Here is a 23200-nt window from a genome sequence, read left to right on the forward strand (position 1 = left end):
CAACTAGTTATCACAATTCAAACGTACAGTTCAGCACTAATATAAAATTCGAATTAAAATTTGAAGTACTCTCTCTACCTCTCCAGACTGCCCTTGAACATGACTGTGTGCATAGTTATAATTTAAAGAACACTCAGAAAACTACTATGGTGTCATCAGCTACCACTCTGTGCACACATTTTCTTTTCTATTTGTTTGTTTCTTTGGAGAAAGGGTTTCTCTGTGTAGCTCTGGCTGTCCTGGAACTTGCTCTACAGACCAGGCTGGCCTTGATTGAACTCAGAAATCCTCCTCTCTCTGCCTCCCTAGTGCTGGAATTACAGGCAAGCGCCACCACTACCCAGTGCTGTGCATACATTTTCATTCCCTTCATGGGCGCATCATTAGTCACGTTTACAACTTCAGTTTAATTATTCTATAAAAACAGAACACTTTAAAAATATATTATCTTGGATGGGGCATGGTGGTACACACTTTTAATCACAGCACTTTGGAGAAGAGGCAGATGGATCTCTGAGTTTGGGCTAGCCTGGTATATGTAGAGTTCCAGGACAACCAGAGATACACAGTGACATCCCTGGCTTGGGGGATTAATACACACACATTCATATCTATATTTTATCATATGCACTATATATGCCTTATATACATACTCACATCTATATTTTATCATATGTACTATGTATATATAATTTAACTACCCCTTGACAGAAAGACTAACCACCAAGGAGTCATGCAGTCTTCTTCTTGTTCATCCTTCATCTTAGTGCACTAATTTGAGAATGAGAAAGCTTTTATTTGTAGGAAGCATAGTTTAAGGGAGCCAGTATGTTTCTGACCACCATTTTGTTTTCTATAATAGTGGGACTATAGCTGAAAATAACTAAATGGAGCTGGTATGAAAAGAAGGTAGCCGGGTGTGGTGGCACATGCCTTTAATCCCAGAATTCGGGAGGCAGACGCAGGAGGATCACTATGAGTTCGAGGCCAGCCTGGTCTACAAAGTGAGTCCAGGACAGCCAAGGCTACACAGAGAAACCTTGTCTCAAAAAAACAAAACAAAACAAAACAAACAAAAATAAAGTAAGGGCCAGTAAGACACATTATCAAAAAGACTCTTCCAACTTGTCCAAGCCAATCCACACTAAGGACAAGTACTGCGGAGGAATAAAGACCTCAACAAACACTGGCTGACATCTCAATCAAGGCACGGAACCAGGGGCTTAAGACAGACCACTGAAGGCATAACAAGGGTTTGGGGAGATTTAGCACAATACCACAAAACAAAACAATTAAGCAAATACAGTGCAATAGTGAGCTAATTTCCAATGTTTCTGTCAGGAAATACCGTCTATAACAAGACTGGAAATGTTCTGATTGTCAGTCATGCTTTGGTAAACTTCATGATCAACTTACCATTATTTGTTGGGTGGCTATTGGCCGTAGCCAGGGATCCCATTTGGTTTCGGGTGAGACTGTCTTGGGCTGGTGGAAGGCCTGGAGCTGGCCAGGGTAGAGAACTGTATCCTGAATGACTCTGTGGCGGCTGCTGCTGCTGCTGGGAAGGTGGAGGTGGAGGTCTTGATGGGTAGGTAATAGCTGTGCTTGGGCCAGAGTAGGACTCTTTGACTGCCCTGGTAGGCGGAGCACTCTGTGAGGTAAACATCTGCCCATATGGCTCACTGGCAGGCAGTGAGGGATATGAAACATTAGGATACACAACATTAGAAACAGTCGAGATAGGATAATGACTACAGGTAGAGGGATATCCCTGAGAAGCAGCAGAGGAGTTGGCAGAATATGTGGCAGGACTACTGTAGCGATTCCCAAATGAGGAATAGGGCTGGGAGGCACTCGTATACGAATGGGACGCTGATGCTGGAGCTCCTTGGAAAGATCCTGGAGCAGATCCCCCCATGTGAGGGGCAGGAGGTCCTCTGCCATACATCTGCTGTGCTCCTGGTTGGTTTGCTGAGCTAGGAGTCCCCACACTTTGTGATGGTCCTGTATATGGACGAGAGTAGTAATTATCACACTGGTTATCCAATGGCAATGAGGTCATTTTCCCAGGTCCTTGAGAGTAATGTCCTGAGGGGGCCATATAGTTTTGATGCGGCAACCCATAGCCAGATGGAACTTGCATTTGACTCTGTGCTGGACCTGAAAAAGAAACCCAACTTTTTACAATGTTGCACATAGACGATGTATAAATAACTCCCATCTAATTGTTGACCCAATTAATCTTCTTCTCCGTGATGCTAGCATATTGTTAAAGATTCGCAGGCCCACCTTATAGCTAGACTCCAAAATGATCTCTAATGAGTCCCACCTCCTGCTACTCAAACCCTTGAGTAGTCCTCCCTCACCTTGTATCAGGACTAATCTACATGAGCAATAGCAAAGGTGCTGATATACTACTTCCTATATTAGCCCAGTCTTAACTCTAGCCCCATCCCACCCCCAAGTCTTGAGTGACCTTATAATACAGACAAGAAGAAAGCCATGTGGTAAGGGATGGACTCTGGCCAACAGCCAAAGAGAAACAGAGGCCAATAACGCAAGCCTTATTGCAAGCATCCTTCAAATTCAATGGAGTCTTGAGATGATGACAGCCCACCCAATAGCTTGACTGTGAGAGACCCTGATCCAAAACCATACAACTGATTTCTCCCAAGTCAACATTCCTTAACAAACTATGACACAGGCTGGAAAGATGGCTCAGCAGTTATGAACACTGGCTACTCTTCCAAGAGGACCTGGATTTGATTCCCAGAGCCTACACAATACCTCACAACTGTCTGTAACTCCAGTCCCAGGGGACAGACAGGATACCCTCTTCTGGCCTATAACCCCATTTTTGGAGGCCACAGCAGGAAGGATAGCTTTGAGTTTAAGGCCAGCCTGATCTATGTAACAAGTTCCAGGCCAGTCAAGGATACATGTCAACACCCTGACTTAAAGGAAAGAAGGATAGGAGAAAGGAAGATGGGTAGAGGATGGGTTAGCAAAAACTAAGGCTGTGTGAAAAAGCTGTATAGAACCCACTACTTTGTAAGCTGACTTTAAACATGCGAGAAGGAATTTAAACGGACAGTACTGCTTCCAGAAGACACGGTGCGTTACACAAAAATGTTGGTGCCAAGCATGGGATATTTTCATACATGTAATTCATCAAGGGGTCCCAGAGTCCCCTAAACCAACACAGGTTATTCCCAATGCTCTTGGTTACCCACTACAAGAAATGGCAAGACCCTAGTGAAAACATTACACACTTTGATTTCAGGACATAGAGAGCCAGTCTGGAACTAACTGGCACACTTCTGGCTTTCACACTACCAGAGGTGTTGTGCTGACTGCTAGAGGAAAAGGACATCAATGGTCTTACCCAGTGCTAGACTCTGCACGCTACAGTACACCTTTAACAAGATGACCCATGGCAATCAGTGGCATGACGCTTCTGGGAGGTTACTAAACCTTTCTGATCTTGATTTACTCTTGTTCTGTCTGAGGGAACTATAAACCTGGCCAGAAGCCCAAGACCTTGCAGGTCATCGGCCTTAGGGGAAAAATCTGCTTTTACTGGTGTGTTTTTGTTTTGTTTTGCTCTGTTTTGTACTCTTCCCTTTTTTTAGAGGTCCCATTATGTGGCTGTGGCTGGTCTGAAACTATGTAGACCAGGCTAGCCTGGAACTCAAGACATCCACCTGCCTCTGAGATAAAGGCATGGACCACTTCACTGGGCTTGTTTTTGTTTTGAGGCAGGGTCCCACTATATAGTCCTAGCTGGCCTGGTACGAACTCATTATATAGGCTAGTCTACCTTGGAATTCACTGATTTGCCTCTGAGATTGAGCATTTGCTACCATACCCAGCCTACTACAATTGTTTTGTTAGATGATCATGTTGTCAAATATCTAAGTATTTACATTTATACTCAGATCAGAGCTACTCTCAACCATGATCTAAAAAAAACGCCTTCTAGGGGGCTAGAGAGATGGCTCAGTGGTTAAGAGCATTAGTTGCTCTTCAAAAGGTCCTGAGTTCAATTCCCAGCAACCACATAATGGTTCACAAGCATCTGATGCCCTCTTCTGATCTACAGATACACATGCAGGAAGAATATTGTATACATAATAATAAATAAATAAATGTTAAAAAGAAAGAAAGAAGGAAAGAAAGAAAGAAAGAAAGAAGGAAAGAAAGAAATGCCTTCTGGCAGTGGCAGCATTAATGCACTAAGAATGAGTGACTATTGAGAAATCAACCCTAACTAGTACATCTACCTACCCCATCCCTCCCAAAGCTCAGAGAGCATCCCGAGACGATTAAAGGTAGAAAGAACTACAAGAGGAAGCTGGAGAGGTGGCTCAGAGGTTAAGAGTACTGGCTGCTCTTCAAGAGGATCCAGGTTCGATTCCCAGCACCCACAGGGTATCTCATTAAACTAGTGCCCCTTTTTTGGCCTTAAAGAGCGCCAGGCATGCAAGCTGTGCACAGACATCCATGCAGGCAAAACACCCATGCGCATTATTAAATAAAAACATTTTATAAAATGTAAGGGCTAGAGGATGGGGAAGAAGTTGTGAAATGTAGTCTTCTGGACATGAGATAGCCACTGCACTCCTGAAAACACAGCAGCTGGGGGTTCCTGTACAAAATCAAGCTGGTCACTGTTGGTGGCTACAGGGGAAGAGAGAGTAAATGTTCTGGTTTGCCGAGGTTTCCCATGTTCTAGTATATGGTCTCACAACCCGTGAGCATTCAGGCAGCAGTCACCGGGATCGACGAATAACAAAACACAGTGGCTATGAGAAGCACGTGGGTAAGGAGGAGAGGGAGAAGGGAGGTGGGGTAGAGATGAATAACAGACATATACACATTTTGAACTGTCAAAGAATACAATTTAAAAACATTTTTAAAGATCAAGAGAGGAATTAGTTTTGGCATTAGTTTTTTCTTTGACGTAACTATGAAAGTACTAGGACCAGGGTCTACCTGAGTGGTACAGCACAAGCTTAGGAGGCAGTGGCCTTGAGTTCATTCCCAGCACTACAGTGGAGGGTGGTGTTAGCAATCTATATAAGGAGTGAAAAGTAACAGTCCCCTTCTCACCGTCATAAGTGATCTTCTACTACCCGGCACAGCTGGATGGAGCCAGCGGTTTCCTGTAGTCTTTGGAGGAATGGCCCCTAGCATGCTTCTACAACTATATTCTTAATGTATCCTAGATGTATTCTTCTGGTAGAATGTATAAGTCTTCATTTTTAAAAAATATACAAAGTATTTCATTGTAGGTGAAGTTTACTAAATCCTCATCAACAAACATCATTTCAGAGGACAAACTTCTATGATAAATTAAGAGGATAGGCTTCCTACAAATGAAAGTGAGAGTTTGTACCTTAAAAATTGGCTACTATGCTGAGCACTGAAAACTTGCTTGTACTCCTGGCACTAGAAGCTGGGACAGGAAGATTTATGAGTTCAAGCCCAGCCTAGACTAATAGCAAGAGGCTATATCAAACAATAACAACAATAAAGCAAAAAACCAAAAACAAAAAAACCAAGCAAACAAAAAGGACCATTGTTAGAGCTCTTCCCAAGACTGCCAATTCATTCTTTCCATCAGCATTGCTACCGAATGCCTCATATTCCCAACACCAACAGTCTACTCTTAACCAACATGAAGTATTCCAGAAGCATTTTACTTTTTAAAAGCCCAAATTTATTTATTTTATGTGTGTGACTGTTCTGCCTGCATGTATGTACGTACACTGTGTGTGTGCCTGGTGCCCCTGAGGTTACAAGGCAGTGAGTCTCCTATAGCTGAAGGTGGGGATGGCTGTAACCACATGGTGGCACTGGGAGTTGAGGCCTGGTCTTCAGTAAGAACCACTGAGCCATCTCGCCACCCACTTTTCTTTATTGAACTATTCTGAGGATTGAACTAAAGGCCTCCACATACCTGACAGGTATGCTGCCACTGAGCTAACAAGGACTTGGACTCTCTTTGTAGCCTATGCAGGACACAGCCTGTGATCCTCCTGCATCAGTCTTCCAGGCAGCTGGATCCCAGGTCTACAGCAGAAGCCCAGTTGCTAAAACGGCTTTATTCACCATCTTATCTTCTGTGGCTCAATTTTTTGATAAGGTGGGCACAATACTTTGCCTTCAAAGAGCTGAAGGCTCTAATATTTAGAGAAATGAGTAATGTAGCACAGAGAATGTTTAGTAGTGTTTATAATGTTTCTGCTAACAAAAATCAGCGTCAGCGTTAGTGTGGTCGCTATGTCTATGTAAATATTAAGAGCACTAGCTGCCCTTGCAGAGGACGCAAGTTCAATTCCCATCACATATAAGGCCGCTCACGGTCACCTGTAATTCCATTTCCAGGGGAATCAATATCTCCTCTGGCCTCGAGACACATGTGGTGCATATAAATACAAACAGGCAAATACCCAAGCACATAGAATAAAACTTTAAAAAAAAAAGAGGTAGCTATGTGCTTAGGCAGTGTCAAGGCTGGAACTGATCAAGAGCCCAGATGTGCTAGAAGCTCGTAACTGAGGCTTGCCTCATTGTGCTAAGCACAGCTTGCTTTAGCCAAGCAAATGACCCTGTGTCTCAACAACAGGATTCTAGTCTTAATTCCAACTATTTTTCTTTGACTTTTGGCCATATATTAATACATACCATTCCTGTCATCTCCAACCCCATCAAACCCAGGGCCTTGCACATACTAAGTACGTTCTACCACTGAGCCTCATCTCCAGCCCTAATTCTTCTAGTATCTAGTTTTCCTATCAGCTGTAAGGAAATAGGGATTTATACCATACCTCAAATGAAATAGTATCAACAAATTTTCATACTGTAACACAAATAAAAAGAACCACTATAATAGAAAATATCTGCTCATAAGAGATGAGTAAAAGTTACACTTTGTTTATAATTACTAAATAATATAGAATTACTAAATAATATAGAATAAACTATTTGTGGGCATGCAATACATATTCTATAGCCAACACAAAGATAATCTGAGAAGTCTTTCATTCCCTTGACAATAAAATGTGAAAAGCCTCACACATTTAAACACATAAAAAGATGGCTCACTTCCTGTCACTATAGTTTTCAGAACTGAACAATGAAAAGGCAGCTCAAGTCAGAATCTATTTAAATAGGCTCTGTGTAATTGCTGACTTGGCTCCATCCTTCACGAGGTACAATCGTGGGAAACAATCAAGTCCCTGTGCAAGTACTTACTACCACTCCTAAAAGCACTTGTACTTGCTGACACCTCCGGTGAGTTACTCACCAGGAGCCAGACTTTCAACTTTATTTAAGAAAAGCAAGGGGGGGGGGCGGATCATGATGGGGTGGGAGCAGAGTGGGAGGGCTCCTTTTCATTATTTATTCAGCATCACAATCTATTCTTTTGGGGGAGAGGTTGATTCAAGACAGGGTTTCTCTGTGTAGCCTTGGCTGTCCTGGGCTCATTTTGTAGACCAGGCTGGCTTCAAACTCACAGAGATCCTCCTGCTGTGTGGGGATTACAGGCACCTGGCCAGCATCGCAATCTAAATAAACCAGACATAGAGACATTATCAGCAACATGCCCTTAATCCCAGAGGCAGGTGAATCTCTGCCTCGTCTATATAATGGAGTTTGAGGCCAGTCAGGCCTGGATGGTAAAGCTCTTGTCTCAGAAAGGAAGAAAGTTTTATTTCAGCACAGAGCAAGTGCACATACATTCCGTAGAAACTGATTTCTCAGCTTTGACTTTTTTATGTTCTCTTGGGCTAGTGACAAACCTCCACATCTTCCACTCTAGACAGCAGGCAGTATGCCCCAAGCTAAAGGATCATCAGCAACAACTGACATTGTGATCTGTGGTGCTAGTGTTTCTGGCTAAGAAGAAAGTCCTTACATTTGATAGGAAATATGGGACTAGCAATATGGCTCAGAGAGCTAAGGGACTGCTACAAAGTCTGGTGACCCAAGTTTGATCCCTTGGACCCAAGTGGTAAGAGAGAGCTGATGGCTCAAAGTTGTCAACTAATCTTTAACTTCAACACACACACACACACACAAAACACTACATATAATATAAAAACAAATATTCCAAATATTCTTTTTTTTTTTTTTACTGTGTTCAATGAGCCATATGCCCATATCCTAACCTGTGACTATGTGAGGCTACGTGGCAGAGGAGAATAAAAACTGAAGGTGGCATTAAGGTATTAATCAGATATCACCTATTAAAATAGTTTCATTATACTTAACTATTTGGAGAATGAGAGCCTGGCTATAGAATCTTCAGGAAAATATTTTATGGTTGGTTCTAAATACAGAGAAAATGGGCCATGAGCCAAGGAATGTGGGCAGCCTCTAAAAAGCTGGAAAGGGCAAAGAAACTCTCTAGAGCCACGGAAGGAATGCATCCTGCAGAGACATCCTGATTTTAGCCCAGCTGGACTTCTCATCTACAAATAAGAAATCCAGACTATTTCAAGCAGTCAGTTTGTGGCAATTTGTTATAACAACAGAGTCAAAGACCCATCCTGACCTGACCCTGGTGTCACAGCTTACCTTACTGTCTGTCACAGATGACCCTCAACTGGCAAGCCTAAGTACACTAGTATACTGCAGGTCCTTTACATTCCAAGTTCAAGAACCAAAGGTGAGTTTGCTACAGTGAGGTCACTTGCTGATGAGAAGTCAAAGTAAATGCTGACCTGTGGGGAAGGCGCGCAATGACACACACAAAAAAATCACAGCACAAAGAGCTTGACCCCAGAGGCCCAGAGGCTGATGAGCACCACAGGTAAACTGACTGAAACTTCTGTGTACATGTGATCAAAGCTTTCAAAAATGCCAATAAACCGGGCGGTAGGGGCACACACCTTTAATCCCAGCATTTGGGAGACAGAGGCAGGCAGATCTCTGTGAGTTCAAGCCCAGCCTGGTCTACAAAGAGAGTCTAGGATAGCCAGGGCTCTGTTACACAGAGAAACCCTGTCTGGGGGCTGGGGGGCTGAGGGGGGTGGGGAGCCAATAAAAACAGATGCACCAGATGGTCACAAACTCCGTAAGCTCCACCCTTCCTGTGTGTGCTCCACCCTTTCTGAGCCATTCTTCAGATCTCAGCCCAGTTCTTCCAGAAGAAAAACATGCCCTACCACTCAGCAAATGCAGCTATATGTTGCTTCCATAGTATCCGAACCTCAAGAGAGAGTTCCTTTGCTTTTTCCAGCTTCTAGAAGCTTCCTGCGGACAGGTCTCATTTCAAACTCTCCAAGTGCAAAGCCTGCATTGTCTTACTCCAAGGCCTCATGCCTGCCTCACAGCACTCATTTTGACAACCATATGCTCTGTAAGTTATCACCAATTATTTCTGTATCTGGCACTTATCAAAGTGGGTCAACAAGATACTTCAAGAGAAAAACATGAAACCTCAAGAATGTCTCCTTCAGATCTGGAAAGCAACAGACTAAGAGGAGTTTCGCTAGGCTGAAGCCAAGATTGGCCCCTTCTGTATGCTCCTAGTGGCTTCTTCATCTTCAGAGCACACGACCCTGTTTCTGCTACTGAATTAATTACAATTACCTTCTTTGTCACTTCAGACCCCTCTTCTCTCTCTCCAATAAGAACTGCTTTAGAGACGGGCGTGGTGGCATAGTGCTCAGAGGAGGCAGAGACAGGCAGATCTCTGTGAGTTCGAGGCCAGCCTGGTCTACAAAATGAGTCCAGGACAGCCAAAGCTACACAGAGAAACCCTGTCTCGAAAAACCAAAACCAAACAAACAAAAGAACTGCTACAGTTCTATCATGCCAGATCATACTCTGTCTGAGTCAGGGTCTATGTAGCCATGGCTGTCCTGGAATTTGTTGTGCAGACTAGGCTGGCCTTGAAGTCATAGGGACCCAGTGTGTCTCCCTCTTCAGTGCTGGGATTAAAAGTATGTACCACCACACCAGGCTCAGATCACAATCTTACCTGAACATGCAAAAGACTAGCCATTTTTTACTTAGTTGGTTGTTTTTTACTTTTTTGGGACACTACCTCACTATGCATCTTTAACTGGCCTGAAATGTACTATTTACACCAGGCTGGCCTCAACCTTTCAGAAATCCTCCTGAGTGTTGGTTTAGGGCATGTGCCAACTTGCCCAGCTTGCTCATCACTTCAGATACAGCTGAAGCACCGCTTAACCCTTCCCTTAAATTTCTCCTATTGCACGTTAAGATCTGGCCACTGGCTAAGGCAGGGGTGACTTCACAACTGTTCCTCTCTACTTGGATATGCTTTCTCATTACTGTTTCAGGCTTTTGTTGCATAATCCCAACTCACCCTCTGGCAAGCTGGCTGGCTACAGAGATGGTCTGTTAGCAGAAACTTCCCTAGAGTGGACGAAAAGAGGAGGAATGGGTGGAAGGCAGAATAAAACAAGTGACTAAAGTGATCAGAACAGTGACTAAGCCCTAAACATGAATACAATAAGGAGAGTCAAGCTGCTAGTAGCTTTTGGACATTCTAAAGCAAGAAGGAACTGTGAAAGCCAATTCACTTGTTCAGCTAAGTACCTACTACAAGCTGCTACAAGGAATACAATGAAAACACACACACACACACACACACACACACACACAGTCTGTCACACAAAGAATTTATGACCTGGTGTCCTAAAGAAAATAGAATAAGGGGGATCCTCGGTGCTGATTCCCGGACTGGGTACTTCGCAAATAGTACCTCACTTGATCTAATCCTCTCAAAGGCCCTGTAAGGCAGATACCACTAAACTCTAAAGCTCAAAGATGGTAAGTAATTTTTCTGCATAATGCTTGGACTGAATCAAAGCCTGCAAGTACTCTGTACCTTCTGTGCAACCCCAGGTAGCTGATCCTACTGCAAGCACAGCCTCCGCCAGGCCCATGTTCCTCCATCTGAGCCAGGCTCATGGTACTCCATCACGCTGCAGTACTGGCTGTGAATGTGCCTCACTCCTAGAAAAGTCCCTTCAAGATTGTTCCACGCCATGGTATTTCCCATCCAATAGTTCAGGGTGTAGACGGACTTTTAAAAAGAAAGTTGGGGCTGGCTCAGTTAAAAGCAGCTCTCTTCTAGGGGGCCTGATTTGACTCCTAGCAGCCATGTCAGGAGACTCACAACGACCTGTAAGTCCCGCTCCAGGACCAACTGATGCCTCTCACCTGCTTTGGCATCTGCACCCACTCACACATTCCCAACCACATGTGTTAAGTAAAACATAAAAACAGATTTTTAAAAACAGTTATTTTAGGCTGGGCCTGGTAGAACACACCTTTGATCCCACTACTCTGGAGGCAGAGGCAGGTGGATCTCTGTGACCAGGCCAGCCTGGTGTACACAGTGAGTACAAGATAGCCAGGGCTGTTACACAGAGAAACCCTGTCCCAAAAAAACAAAAAAATAAAATAAATAAATACTAATAAAGTTATTTTAAAAGAGGAAGTTAGCCGAAATATTGCTAGGGACAATGAATAAGGTTCACACATACACAAAACTGATAGCTATAAACTCAGAATCCTGAGAGGTGTGTGTGAAAGGCACAGCAAATAATTAAAACCATATATTATAGTAACAGTTTATTATTATCATCATCACAGATGGAGAGATGTCTGTGTATATGCAGAGTGAAGACCTTAAGGTCCTTGAGATTGCTAGCAAGCAGTTAAGAAAGAAAACAATTCTGGCTGGAGCCAGGCGGTGGTGGCACACGCCTTTAATCCCAGCACTCAGGAGGCAGAGGCAGGCGGGTATCTGTGAGTTTGAGGCCAGCCTGGTCAACAAGGTGAGGCCAGGATAGCCAAGGCTACACAGAGAAACCCTGTCTCAAACCACCACCACTGCCCCCCAAAAAAGAAAGAAATTCTGTATTCAGACAAGTCCACAAAGGCCAGAGAGACGTGTTCTCCTGAAGACCCAAGCTTCCGGGCAGCCAGACACAGCGCACTGATCAGAAAGAACTGAGTTGCCAGGGCCGGGGACACCAGCATCACTCTAAATTCTGTATGTGCTCTCCAAGTTGACAGGCTTCCTAGAACCCACAGAGTCCACAGTCTATCTATCTTTCCATAAGAAAGTCTAATGCTTTCCACTGTGTTTAACCTCTTTGCATCATTCACAATTAAGACGATGAGCCACCGGGACTGTCATTTTGGGAAAGGGCAGCGGTACGCTGTTAAGTCTGGGTTCTATGTATGCTACTTTCAGGTAAAGTAAGGTGGGAACAGTTCTGGACTTTCACCACTATCAAGCTATTATTTCACTCAGCAGTGCATCTTTTCCCACCTTTTGGTTTTTCAAAACAGGTAGTGTATTTTTGATGGCTCTTTTGGTTTGTTTGTTTGTTTGTTTGTTTGTTTCTTTCTTTTTGGTTTTTCAAGACAGGGTTTCTCTGTGTATAGCCTTGGCTTTCCTGGACTCCCTTTGTAGACCAGGCTGGCCTTGAACTCACAGAGATCCTTCTGCCTCTGCCTCCTGAGTGCTGGGATTAAAGGTGTGCACCACCACGCCTGACGCCTGGCTGATGACTCGCTTTGGAGGAAATGTTAAAAAGCAAAGTTAAGCTGATCATGGTAGCGCCCGTCTTTAATGCCAGGGCTGGGGAGACAGAGGCAAAAGGATCTCTGGGAGTTCAAGGCCAGCCTGAGCTAAGAGTAAGCTCCAGGCCAGCCAGACTACACAGGGAAACCCTCAAGAGTTAAAACTGAAAAATATTCAACTAATATTTCATATGAAAATGCAAATATTTCTATAAATCCACATGTTGCTTCAAATGAAAACCTGGAGAAGTGTTTTCTAAGGTGAATGAAAAAGAGTTCACAGATGGAATGGCATTATACGAAAGTGGGGCCTAGGAAATAACCTAGAGAAACAGTAAACGAAATAAGGCCTCATCTCTACATATTCTCTGCTCTTCGGTGTCAGAAAAGCTTCCTGACTATGTCAGTGGACAAATGCCTGTTATCTCAGCATTTGGGAGTGGAGGCGGGAAGACCAGGAGTTCAAGGCCAGTGTGGCAACTAGTTAAGAGTCTATTATAAGAGCACTGAACTCAGTCAGAATTTGGGCTAATTGGCTTCATTCAGCAAATCTTTAGTGAACATGTATAACTGCCCAACACTGTTTGCAGCACTAAGTACACAGCAATAAACAAAAGATAAACAGCCTCCTTCCTCAGGTATTGGTGGAAATGCACCTGCCTCACCTTTCTGATTGTTTTATTTCACCTGCAAAATCGAGGGACTAGACAAAGTGTTTTCCAGGTTGTGCTCCAGAACCAACTAGATTTCTATCTCTGTCTTAACATTTGATGGAAAATCAAATCTGATTTAAAACACTTGCTGTTTCTTTTTTTAAATTATTTTATGTGAATAGGCGTTTTGTCCACATGTATGTCTGTGTATCATATGCAAGTCTGGTACCCCCAGAGCCCAGAAGGGGGCATTGGAAATCCTGGAACTTGAATTACAGACAGGCACCACGTGGACGCAGGAATCAAACCTTAGCTCTTAGCTGCTGAGCCATCTTTCCAGCCCCCATTTGCTGTTTCTTGTGAAAGAAAAGAGCTGAGCCTGAAGACTTATGGGAGTAGATGTGTTGGGGTTTCTTCCCTTTCCAGGCAATTCTCCAGTGGACAGCATCCTAGTGCAACTCTGCAGTTCCTACCTGAGGTTAAGAGTCAGATCTCCCAGGCATGGTGCAGCCCACAACACTGTCCCCACTAGAGAGGCCCATCACATGAGCAGTTGTCACCACCTTCCTTTAAGGGATAAAGCTATCAGTTCCTACTCCTGCCCTCTGGACATACTCTGAAGGTGGAAGCAAGAGGATCAGCAAGCAGTTGGGAAGCTGTGCTGAGGCAAAAAGATCAGGGGTTCAAAGTCATCCTCAACTTCTTTGCTTGAGACCCTGCTCAAGCAAACACAAGACAAGACCCTTCAAAGGAATATAAGGTAAATTCCACCTCCTAAAAGAAAAAGAAAAAACATAATAAATAGCCACAACTGACTCAAGGTGGTGCACACAAGCTAGGCCTGGGGGCAGGGGTGGGGGATGGGTGCCTCTAGAGCATGCTGGTCAGACCAGACTTTCTCTTCCCAGAGGCTACTAGATAGGGACTGAGAGGTCAAATCCTTGGGTCACCAGTCCCATTCTGAGGGGCCATCTTGTCACGTAATTATACCAGTATAAAACTATGTGCAGAGTTAACACTCATTATGAGTAACAAAAAGCCATTCCCACCACTCTCACAGACACTGCTCACAGAATACCAAGGCTATGAAGGAAATGATCTCATTCTGTCTCCTATGATGTCTTTATTGTCATTAGTTTGTTTTTCCATGGCATTTTATATTGATACTTCTAATCGACTCTTTTATATTATTATTACCATGGCTGAACGTCCAGATATAGTAAAAAGCAAAGTGGTTTCTGGACATAACAAAAACTGAAATTATTGCTTAATCTTCATGATTATTTTCTCTAAACCTGAGAAACAAAACAATCAGATTTGATGCTATCATCTCTATGCGCAGGTTAATCCCTTCCACAAAACAAAACCAACCCCTGACTCTAGTTCTTCATTTCCAAATGCCTTAGCAGGACATTTTAGGACCTTTCTGCAACCTGGCTTTTTCTACTGACCCCTTCCCACTTCCTCCTGTGGCCTTTCCCTTCCACCCAGTTCCCTCTGCTCTTACCCACGCTTTCAGTTTCGACACAGGGCCTGCACTCTCTAAGTGCACACTTCCAGACTTGTTCCTGACGTAACCTCTTACTAGACACGGCTCTTCCCTCTCCTCCCACCCCTACCTACCAAATCACCCAAGACCAACCGGAACCAATTTGAATGTCACCAAAGTACAACTCAGGGCACGAGCGGGGATTCTGTTTCATCTACTACTCTAACTTTGAATACCCATCTGGTTGCCAGGCAGCAGATGCTAAGTGACTGCTAAGACTTCACATGAAGAGTAAGTATAAAAAGAAACCAAGCATCATTTGCACCCGGCACCAAGACATGGATTTCTTCTTTCCATTTTAACAGCCACGTGGCCGAGTAAATATCCTGGCCCCTTTGTGTTGTTTCAAAAACGCGTAGTAAGGCTAAAATAAAAATGACACTTGAAAAGCAAGGGCACCATCCTTGAATCTGTTGAACACGGGTTTATAATGTTCTAACCTGGGACCTATTTCTAAATTATGAAGTTCTGGTTGCTTCCCACACAAAGACAAAAACAAAACAAAACAAAGCCTTGTTAGTGTTTATGAGAAGTCTACCTGAGTTGGATTTCCAAAGCCCACAGAATAGAAAGAACCAACTCCCAGAAGTTGTTTTCTGACCTCCACGTGCAAGCAGGGGCATATTTATTCAAATGCACACAAAACAGACAAGTGTGTTATTTAAAACTGTTCATAAATTATGTTTCATTTCTGTTAAGGACAGGTATGATACCATCAATGACACCGTTCACCTTCAAAAGCTCTTTATACTAAACAAAGACTATCAGAGGCATGAAATATTGATAACTAAGGGAATAAAAATTCCACCTGATTCTCTGGGTGTTATGATAAATTTCATGTTTGAAAAGCATTATCAATTTTTAAAAGTTTGGCGAAAGATGATAAAGCCTAGAACATTTTGATTAGCACACTGGGTAAATTAGGTCAATGATTTGATGAGTTCTAAGGTGGTTTTCTTCTTTGCCACAGGACAGAGGGATTTCATTATATTTTATTTCTTTGGGAGGGTCTCATCAGACACACTGTCAAGTCACTGAAGCGTGCCCTTCCCCCAGGACTATCTAGGAATATTCCAGATCTCTAGAGTAAAATAGGCATACTAGGGTAAGATCTCTCTCAGCAGAAACAAGTGCATGCTCAGTGCCTATGGCCTCAGTATGAAAACCACATTCGTGTTGCTCTAGCAAGGCTTTGCCTCAAAACAGTGACAAGCAACTCTGGCACGGTGTGTGTGTGTAAGTGGAGCTGGGGATGGGAGATCTAAGGTGTTCTGTTCGGATTATTCTGACACCTGCTCCCCGTCTACAAGCAAACTCCAAAGGCTAGAGCGCAACCTTGGCGGTAAACCACAACAGATCCCCAGGCCGAAGTGGGTCGGGGTTAGAGTTGCACTTCTACAGCATATTTACACCCTTTTGTCTACAAACTTGAGTACAAACTAAGTTCCCTTACAGGCAGCGTGGCTCGCTGGGCCTTAAAAAAAAAAAATCAAAGCGACATTCCTGAGGCCGGAAGGATGCGACCCACCAGTGTACTAAGGCTGCACCAAGTCCTCCATAGACCACGCAACTCTGCGGCTAAGGCTTCCAGGGAGCTCTCGGCGCTTGCCGAAGGGGTCGCCAGGGGCAACCGGCCGGAGCCCAGGTCGGAGACGAGGATCGCGCGGATGCCGACCCCTATGTTCGGGCTCCGTCCGCGCCGGAGGGCCAGCCTGGGTCGCGGGACGCCGGCAGCCCCGCCCTGCGTCCCCTCCGCCGCTCGCCTCTTCTCTCCGCGGCCTCCGAGCCCCACCGCGGCCTCCCCGGCCCGGCCCTGCCCGCCCCGAGCCACGGCGCAGGCCGCCCTCCCGCCAGCCCGCCCGCCTAGGCCCCGCGCCGCGCCCCGGCTTCCCTCCCGCCTCACCGTTCTGCTGCGGCGGCGCCAGGCCGGAGGCTGCTCCGCCGAGCTTGGGCGGCATCCGGGCGCCGGCGGCCGGGTGAGGGGACCCGGCGGGGGCCGACATGACGGCGCGGCTGGCGGCGGCGACGGCGGCGACGGCAGCTCCGCGGCGGGAGATGGGCGGAGGGAAGGAAGGCGGGGCCGCGGAGGAAGAGGAAGAGGAAGGAACGCGCCCGCGTCACAGGCCGAGTCACTCAGGACCGCGGCCCGGGGCACCCACGCTCTGCCGCGCCACCGCACCGGCGTGGACCCCGGCCCGGACCTCCCGCGCCAGCGCCCCCTGCAGGCCGGAGCTGCGCGACCACCGCCCCGGCGCAGGCCATGGGCTGCGGCGCCGCGGAAGGGGAAGGCGCAGGCCCTGTGGCCGCCACTACCTAGATGGAGCCTGCGCCCTGCAGGGCTGGAGGACGGTTCGAACTGAGGTCGGGAGCCCTGGGTCACGCCAGTCCCAGCCCACCCATGTGCCATTCCTCGGAAGAGGAAGCCTGGTTTGGATTTGTTATTTATTCTTGCAGCCCTCCCCCGCCCCAATTCCAAATTAAACAGCGCAGTCAAGCCCAGTGTTTATTGGAAAAGTGTAATTCCCAAGCGAAGAGAAAACATCTCTCTAAGACAGATTCTCAGTCACAATGGTAGCATTCAAAACTTTAAACAGTGGCTTTTAAATAGGGGAAGAGATGGCGAAAGCCTAATATAAGAAGAGGAGAGCTCGAAGATAAACTTTATCTTTCCTCCCCCATCCTCCACCCCAGGGTTGGCTCCGCCTATTGGTATTTGGAAAAGCTGCAGGGTATCCAGAAATCGGAAGGTCAGCTTGCTTTGATCATTTTAGTAAAATCTTTGAATCAATCTCTCAAGTCCACCCAGCCTGCTGACTGTCAGGCAAGGGCTGCATTATCCAGGTCGCTTGGGCATCTTGGTCCCAAGTAGGCCACCATCGCACGGTAGTGGAAGTGCAAAGGCTCAGAAACATTTGAATTCCGGAGCGTCGGAACCCTACTTACTGGAAGGTTATGCAAACCTTAAAGCTTGGTTCTAGAGCAACAGAAAGCCTTCAAATAAAGCCTACAAATAAAGACTTTTAGTAGCTGAAGTCACACACTTTGGAGTTCTGTGATTTCCAACTACAGATTATAGAGGACTTTATTATTTATTCATTATTCACCGTACATCCCAGACGTAGCCCGCCCCCCCATCTCCTTCCAGTCCCACCTCCTTCCCTCTCCCCTATTTCTCAGAAAAGGGGAGCCCCACTACCCATCCACCCCAGCTCATCAACTTGCATCAGGGCTGTGCTAGTCCTCTTCCCCTGTGGGCAAGTCCCCTGTCAAGGCAGTCCCACCAGGGGGGAAGTGATCAAAGAGCAGGCAACAGAGTCCATCTCAGAGACAGCCCCCACTCCCCTTACTCGAGGACCCACAAGTAGAGACCCTAGGTCCAGTCCATGCATGGTTCTTGGTTGGTGCTTCAGACTCCACAAGCCCCTCTGAGCCCTGGTTAGTTGGCTCTGTTGGTCTTCTTGTGGAGCGCTTGTCCCCTCTAGGCCCTTTTATCCTTCCCCCACTTTTCCACTAGACTCCCTATGCTTTTTTATTTTGTTTTGTTTTTCGAGACAGGGTCTCTCTGTGTAGCCTTGGCTGTCCTAGACTCACCTTGTAGACCAGGCTGGCCTCGAACTCACAGCGATCGGCCTGCCTCTGCCTCCCAAGTGCTGGGATTAAAGGCGTGCGCCACCACCGCCCGGCCAACTCTCTATGCTTTGCCAAACGTTTGGCTGTGAGTCCCAGCATCTGTTTCGAACCGCTGCTGGGTGGAGCCTCTAAGAAGACAGTTAGCTCTGCTGTCCTTGCAGCAGTTTGTAGAGGAATTTTGATTCAGAACATGGCTGCTCTGGCAAGAGATCACATCAAAAGACCTTCTAGGTCTGTGTAATCCACCTGGAATACAGACACGCCTTTAATCCCAGGAGCACGGAGGTAAGCAGATCTTCGAGCTCAAGGTCAGCTTGGCCTAGAGCAAATTTCAGATAAAGAAAAGCTTAGATCCAGGCGTGGTGGTACATGCCTTTAATCCCAGCACCTAGGAGACAGAGGCATGCAGATCTCTGTGTTCTGTCCCCGCAGTTCGGTTGAGTCAGTGAGTTGAGAGGCAGTGCGGTGGTACTTCAGTTCCAGGCAGTTCAATTCATGGACTTCAGAGCCAGTTTTTACCAGGACAGGTTTTTTTTGTTTGTTTGTTTTGTGTTAGTTTTTGTTTGTTTTGGTTTTTTGAGACAAGGTCTCAAAAAGGTTAACAGTGGCTGTCCTGGACTCGATTTGTAGATCAGGTTGGCCTTGAACTGACAGGGATCTCCACCTGCCTCTGCCTCACAAGTGCTGGGATTCAAGGCGTGCGCCACCACGCCCAGCTTCCGGGACAGTTTTACAGAGACAAGTGGCAGAGAGAACAAGCTAGACATCGGTGAAGGCAGAATGAACCAGAGATTGAGGCGGAGCCAGAAGATTAAAATAATTTTGCTAAAGTTAGTATCAGGTCAAGCAGAGTGATTCAGTGAGAAGCTGCAAGAAGCCAGATCGAATCAGTCAGCTTGGAGAGGAGTTTTGAGCCAGAACAGTGGAGTTGAACCAGACAGCCAGAGCTCAGAAAGAACTAGAAAGGGTGAGCTTATTGAGCAGTAAGTCTCAGAGGCTGAAAACATCCTGGGCCTAGAATAGATTGCATAGAAGCTGGAAGCTTGCAGAACTAGGCCTATGTTAGCAGACAGAGACTGCAAGCCTCCAAGACGACGGTTAAATCGGGCAAACAAAAGTTACTTTGGCACGTTATATTCATAGATAGAGGGGCATTTTTCAGCTTCTTCACAGAAACCTGATCCTCCTGAACTACAGATCACACCCCCACTTTGTCAAGGAAGTCACAGAGTTTAAGTCCAGCCCTTGTCAGGACTCCATTGAGCTTGGATTAAGGGCGACAATGAGTGAGTAAGGAAATAATAGGCAAGTGACTCTCTGCCTCTGTATTCTCTTTGACATAAGCTCACTTTGATCAGGAGCATGCACATGAAATGAAAAGCAATGCTGGCTCTTCAGAGAAGATTCCTCGCACAGGCTGAGCTAATTACATTTTCGTAGATCTTTAAGGTCCACTGTTGGCTCTGTTTTTTAACAAGTAAACTTTATTCTACAACCCAGCTATCTTGCACGAGAGGGGGAAAGGTTAAAGGGAAACAAGAGTGAACCTTCCAGTACCTTCCAGTATCTGTTCCACGGGACAGGTCCCTAGGTGTCTCTGGCCTGCGCGCTGGTCCTACCTGTTCGCTGATCCTCTTCCCGATCCACGTGCACTTGAGCTCCGTCCAAACCTGCTGCCTGTCTGTCTCTCACGTGCAAGGGCCGGTCTCCTCCTCCCATCAAGGGTCGATTAGAAACACAGTAATCGGGTGGAGTCCCCCATCCGATTCCCAAATTCCCGGCCCAGGATGGCTCCACCCAGTCTTTCTCAAGGTTAATCTAAGGGAGTATCCGTGGTGTGTCTAAAGGCAAAGCCCACCAAGACTGCTTTCACCTGTGACAAAGCTTATAATCCTTCCCACACATCCCCCTTTTCTTTTAAAAAAATAATTAAGAACTATATATACAAATATATATATATATATCCAGAATCATCAGGTATCAAATAATTAATTCCTTTTATATTTGTTAACCCGGGAGAAAGTATTTCACTATCCTACCAAAGAGAGTCCTTTCCTATTGTTTAAAGTTTTCAAAAGTCCTTTCATGAGAAATTGTAATTATCAATCTATAAATGTGGTTTTTATTCTTAAACTAAAACTTCTAGTAACATTGTGGCTATCTAGTCTTCAGTCCCATCAGACCCAAGAAAGAAATTCTATCTGATAAAGGAAGTGCTGGCACACAACTTTCAAATGTGGATAGGACAGAGAGAGCAGACTGCTTGGACAGTCACCGGATTCTCTCCATCATTGGGGCAATCAGTCTTCAGCCTTATCAGCCCAAAACATTCAGCAAACTGCTTTTCGAAACAGGAATTCTGACGGTCTGGTCCACCTAGTCTCTTCAAAGCTGGTCAGTCAACTTTCTAGCATCAATCCACCTTGATTTACTTACTTGTTGATTGTGTGTTGTTTCGAGTCCAACGGAAACTCCAATTCCCCAAACTCCAAAAGGCCATCCAAGCATCCAGAAACGGGCTCAACCTGAACTATAGGAGGGTAAGAGCCAGCATTTCCCCCAGGAACTTGTGAGACTGGTCACCTCTATCAAAAAGAGGTATTCCTCTTATATCAGGCAGAAGGGACCTGTGGCTACCTGTGGTGCCTATTAGCATATCCAAACCCATGCTGGCCCCCAGCCTCCCTTTGTCCCACAAGCTAGTTATACATTCCAAAGTCTATCCTGCACCTTCTCATTTCCTCCCCTACCCTAAACAGCTCAAGGATGTCCCTCCCCCCAGCTACTCAGTCTCCTTATAACCCTGCTATTCTTGCTATATCCTCTCTCTGTGTCTCTGTCTGTCTCTCTCTCTCTCTCTCTCTCTGTCTCTCTCTCTCTCTGTCTGTCTCTCTCTCTCTCTCTCTCTCTCCCTCTCTCTCCCTCTGTTCCCCTTTCTCTCATCATGCGTTCTCTACACGCTATCTTCAGCTATTCTCTCCTGTCTCACAGATAGCCCTGGCCATGTCCAGTCTGCTGGTCATATTTATTCCACTCCTTTCTCTCTCTGCTCTGAACTCTTCAGGTGCCTCTGCCCACCCCCACCCCCCATATCTACAATAAAAGCCTCCATCTTAGTTATACCATGGATTGGTCATATTGTGAGTTTATACAGGCTGGCTTTTTTTGGGGGGGGGGGTTATTGTTTATGTGTGCTGATTTACTTTTGAGACTAGCCTATGCAGCCCAGACTGGCTTTAAAGTATAATCCTCTTGCCTCAGGACAACCACACACAGCTCTTCACAGTCTGTAACACCGGTTATCCATTAATCCGCCGTAGGACTCTTCCAGCCTGTTCACGGCCGTATTCAGGCCTTGCCGCACCACACCAAATCGTATATAACAGTGACCCTTGAGCATATCAGGTACTTTAAGCTGAAGGGATTGAAGAAATGGCAGATGCAGGAGGAATTCCCCTGAAGCAGATCATAAGACCGCATGTGCCTGTGGGCGAATAGCCTCCCGAAATGCAAGACAGGAACACTTAGATGAAAGGAAACAGTCATCTCATGTTTTCCCATGACCTCTGCTCTTCCTCAAACCCTGTTCAGAAACACATTTAACTCTTTCTTCAAGTTTCCAATACTTTATGAAAGCATCAATATCATGTAGAATTTTTTTTCAAGTTTTTACTTTGATCTTTTGGTATAGGGACTCCAGCCAGGAGCTTAATAGAGTTTAGAGACTTGGGGAAAATCTTGAGCCTATAATTAGCAGAACCAGAGAGAAAGCCAAAACCTGTTTAGCTCCAGTACCTCCAATTCACTGCAAGCAATCCTGAGTTAGTTTACACTGCTTCTCATAAAGCTGTGCTAATTACAATGTCCTATTTTGCCCATCAATGGACTTTCAGTTTTACATAATTAGTTTGTGAGGCTAGAGAGTGCTTGCATTACAAGCTTGAAGGCCTCTGTTGGAGCCCCTAACTGCAGATCTTTACCTTTTCTCTCTCTGTTACAGCCAGCCATCCTGTGCCCCATTCTCAGCTCTAACTCTGTAGCAGGCCACCTGTTACAGCTCCCCTTCCTCTCTGCCCCCATCTCCAGCAGATCAATCAGATTGTCTCCTCTAACTTTCCTCCCCACTTACCCTGTTATCCCAGCCCCTGCCTCAGGAACCTGCCAGAGAAGCAAGTAGGCACTCTCCCTCCCCTCCTCCAAATGCGCTCCCCGAGTCTGGTCCTTGGCTCTGTAGCAGACTGCCTGCTGTGGCTTCTCTGCCTCCATTCCCAGGGGACTAAGCAAATCAAGGTGGGAAACCCTGCTTTCCCCACTCTTGCAGACCCCCTTAGCCGTACCCCCAGCCCATCCCCATTCCTACACATCAGACCCTAATACCTAGAAACACATTTTACCTAGAACCCCAAGTGGACACACCAAGCAGAATCCCAAAAGAATTCCCCACCAGGTAACACACAGCCACCATACTTCTTAAGAACCAGTGAGAACAACAGAAACCAAGGAACAAAACACTCATCCAACAAAGACAACACCAGCACCTAAAATTACAATCATCCCAAACCCAGATGCCAACATAGAAACCCAATCAATAATAGCCAGGAAAATATGTCTTCACTAGAACCTAGTCACCCTATCACAGTAGAGCCTGAGAATTGCAACATAACTGAAATATAAGGGGGAAAAAATCCTTAAATGGGCTTTATAAAGGTCCTTAAAGAGGAAGTGAGTAAAGCCCTTAAAGAAATCTATGAAAACACAAACAGTGGAAGGAAAGAATAAAATACTT

General features: G+C 45.6%; 1 protein-coding gene across 3 annotated transcripts in view; it reads right to left on the reverse strand.

Annotated features, from left to right (window-relative positions):
- The window catches only part of Sec24b (SEC24 homolog B, COPII coat complex component), a 78593-nt gene extending 61804 nt beyond the window's left edge, over positions 1-16789 (reverse strand). For all 3 annotated transcript variants that reach the window (XM_051165918.1, XM_051165917.1, XM_051165916.1), the window contains exons 1-2: positions 16688-16789; positions 1417-2160 (exon numbers count right to left, since the gene is read on the reverse strand). In XM_051165918.1, the coding sequence (XP_051021875.1) occupies positions 1417-2160; positions 16688-16787 (844 nt within the window). In that variant the 5' untranslated portion in view covers positions 16788-16789. The remainder of the gene's footprint in view (positions 1-1416; positions 2161-16687) is intronic.
- Positions 16790-23200: the final 6411 nt, after the last annotated feature.

The sequence above is a fragment of the Acomys russatus genome, chromosome 23 (assembly GCF_903995435.1).
Source record: "Acomys russatus chromosome 23, mAcoRus1.1, whole genome shotgun sequence".
NCBI classification, from domain to species: Eukaryota; Metazoa; Chordata; class Mammalia; order Rodentia; family Muridae; genus Acomys; species Acomys russatus.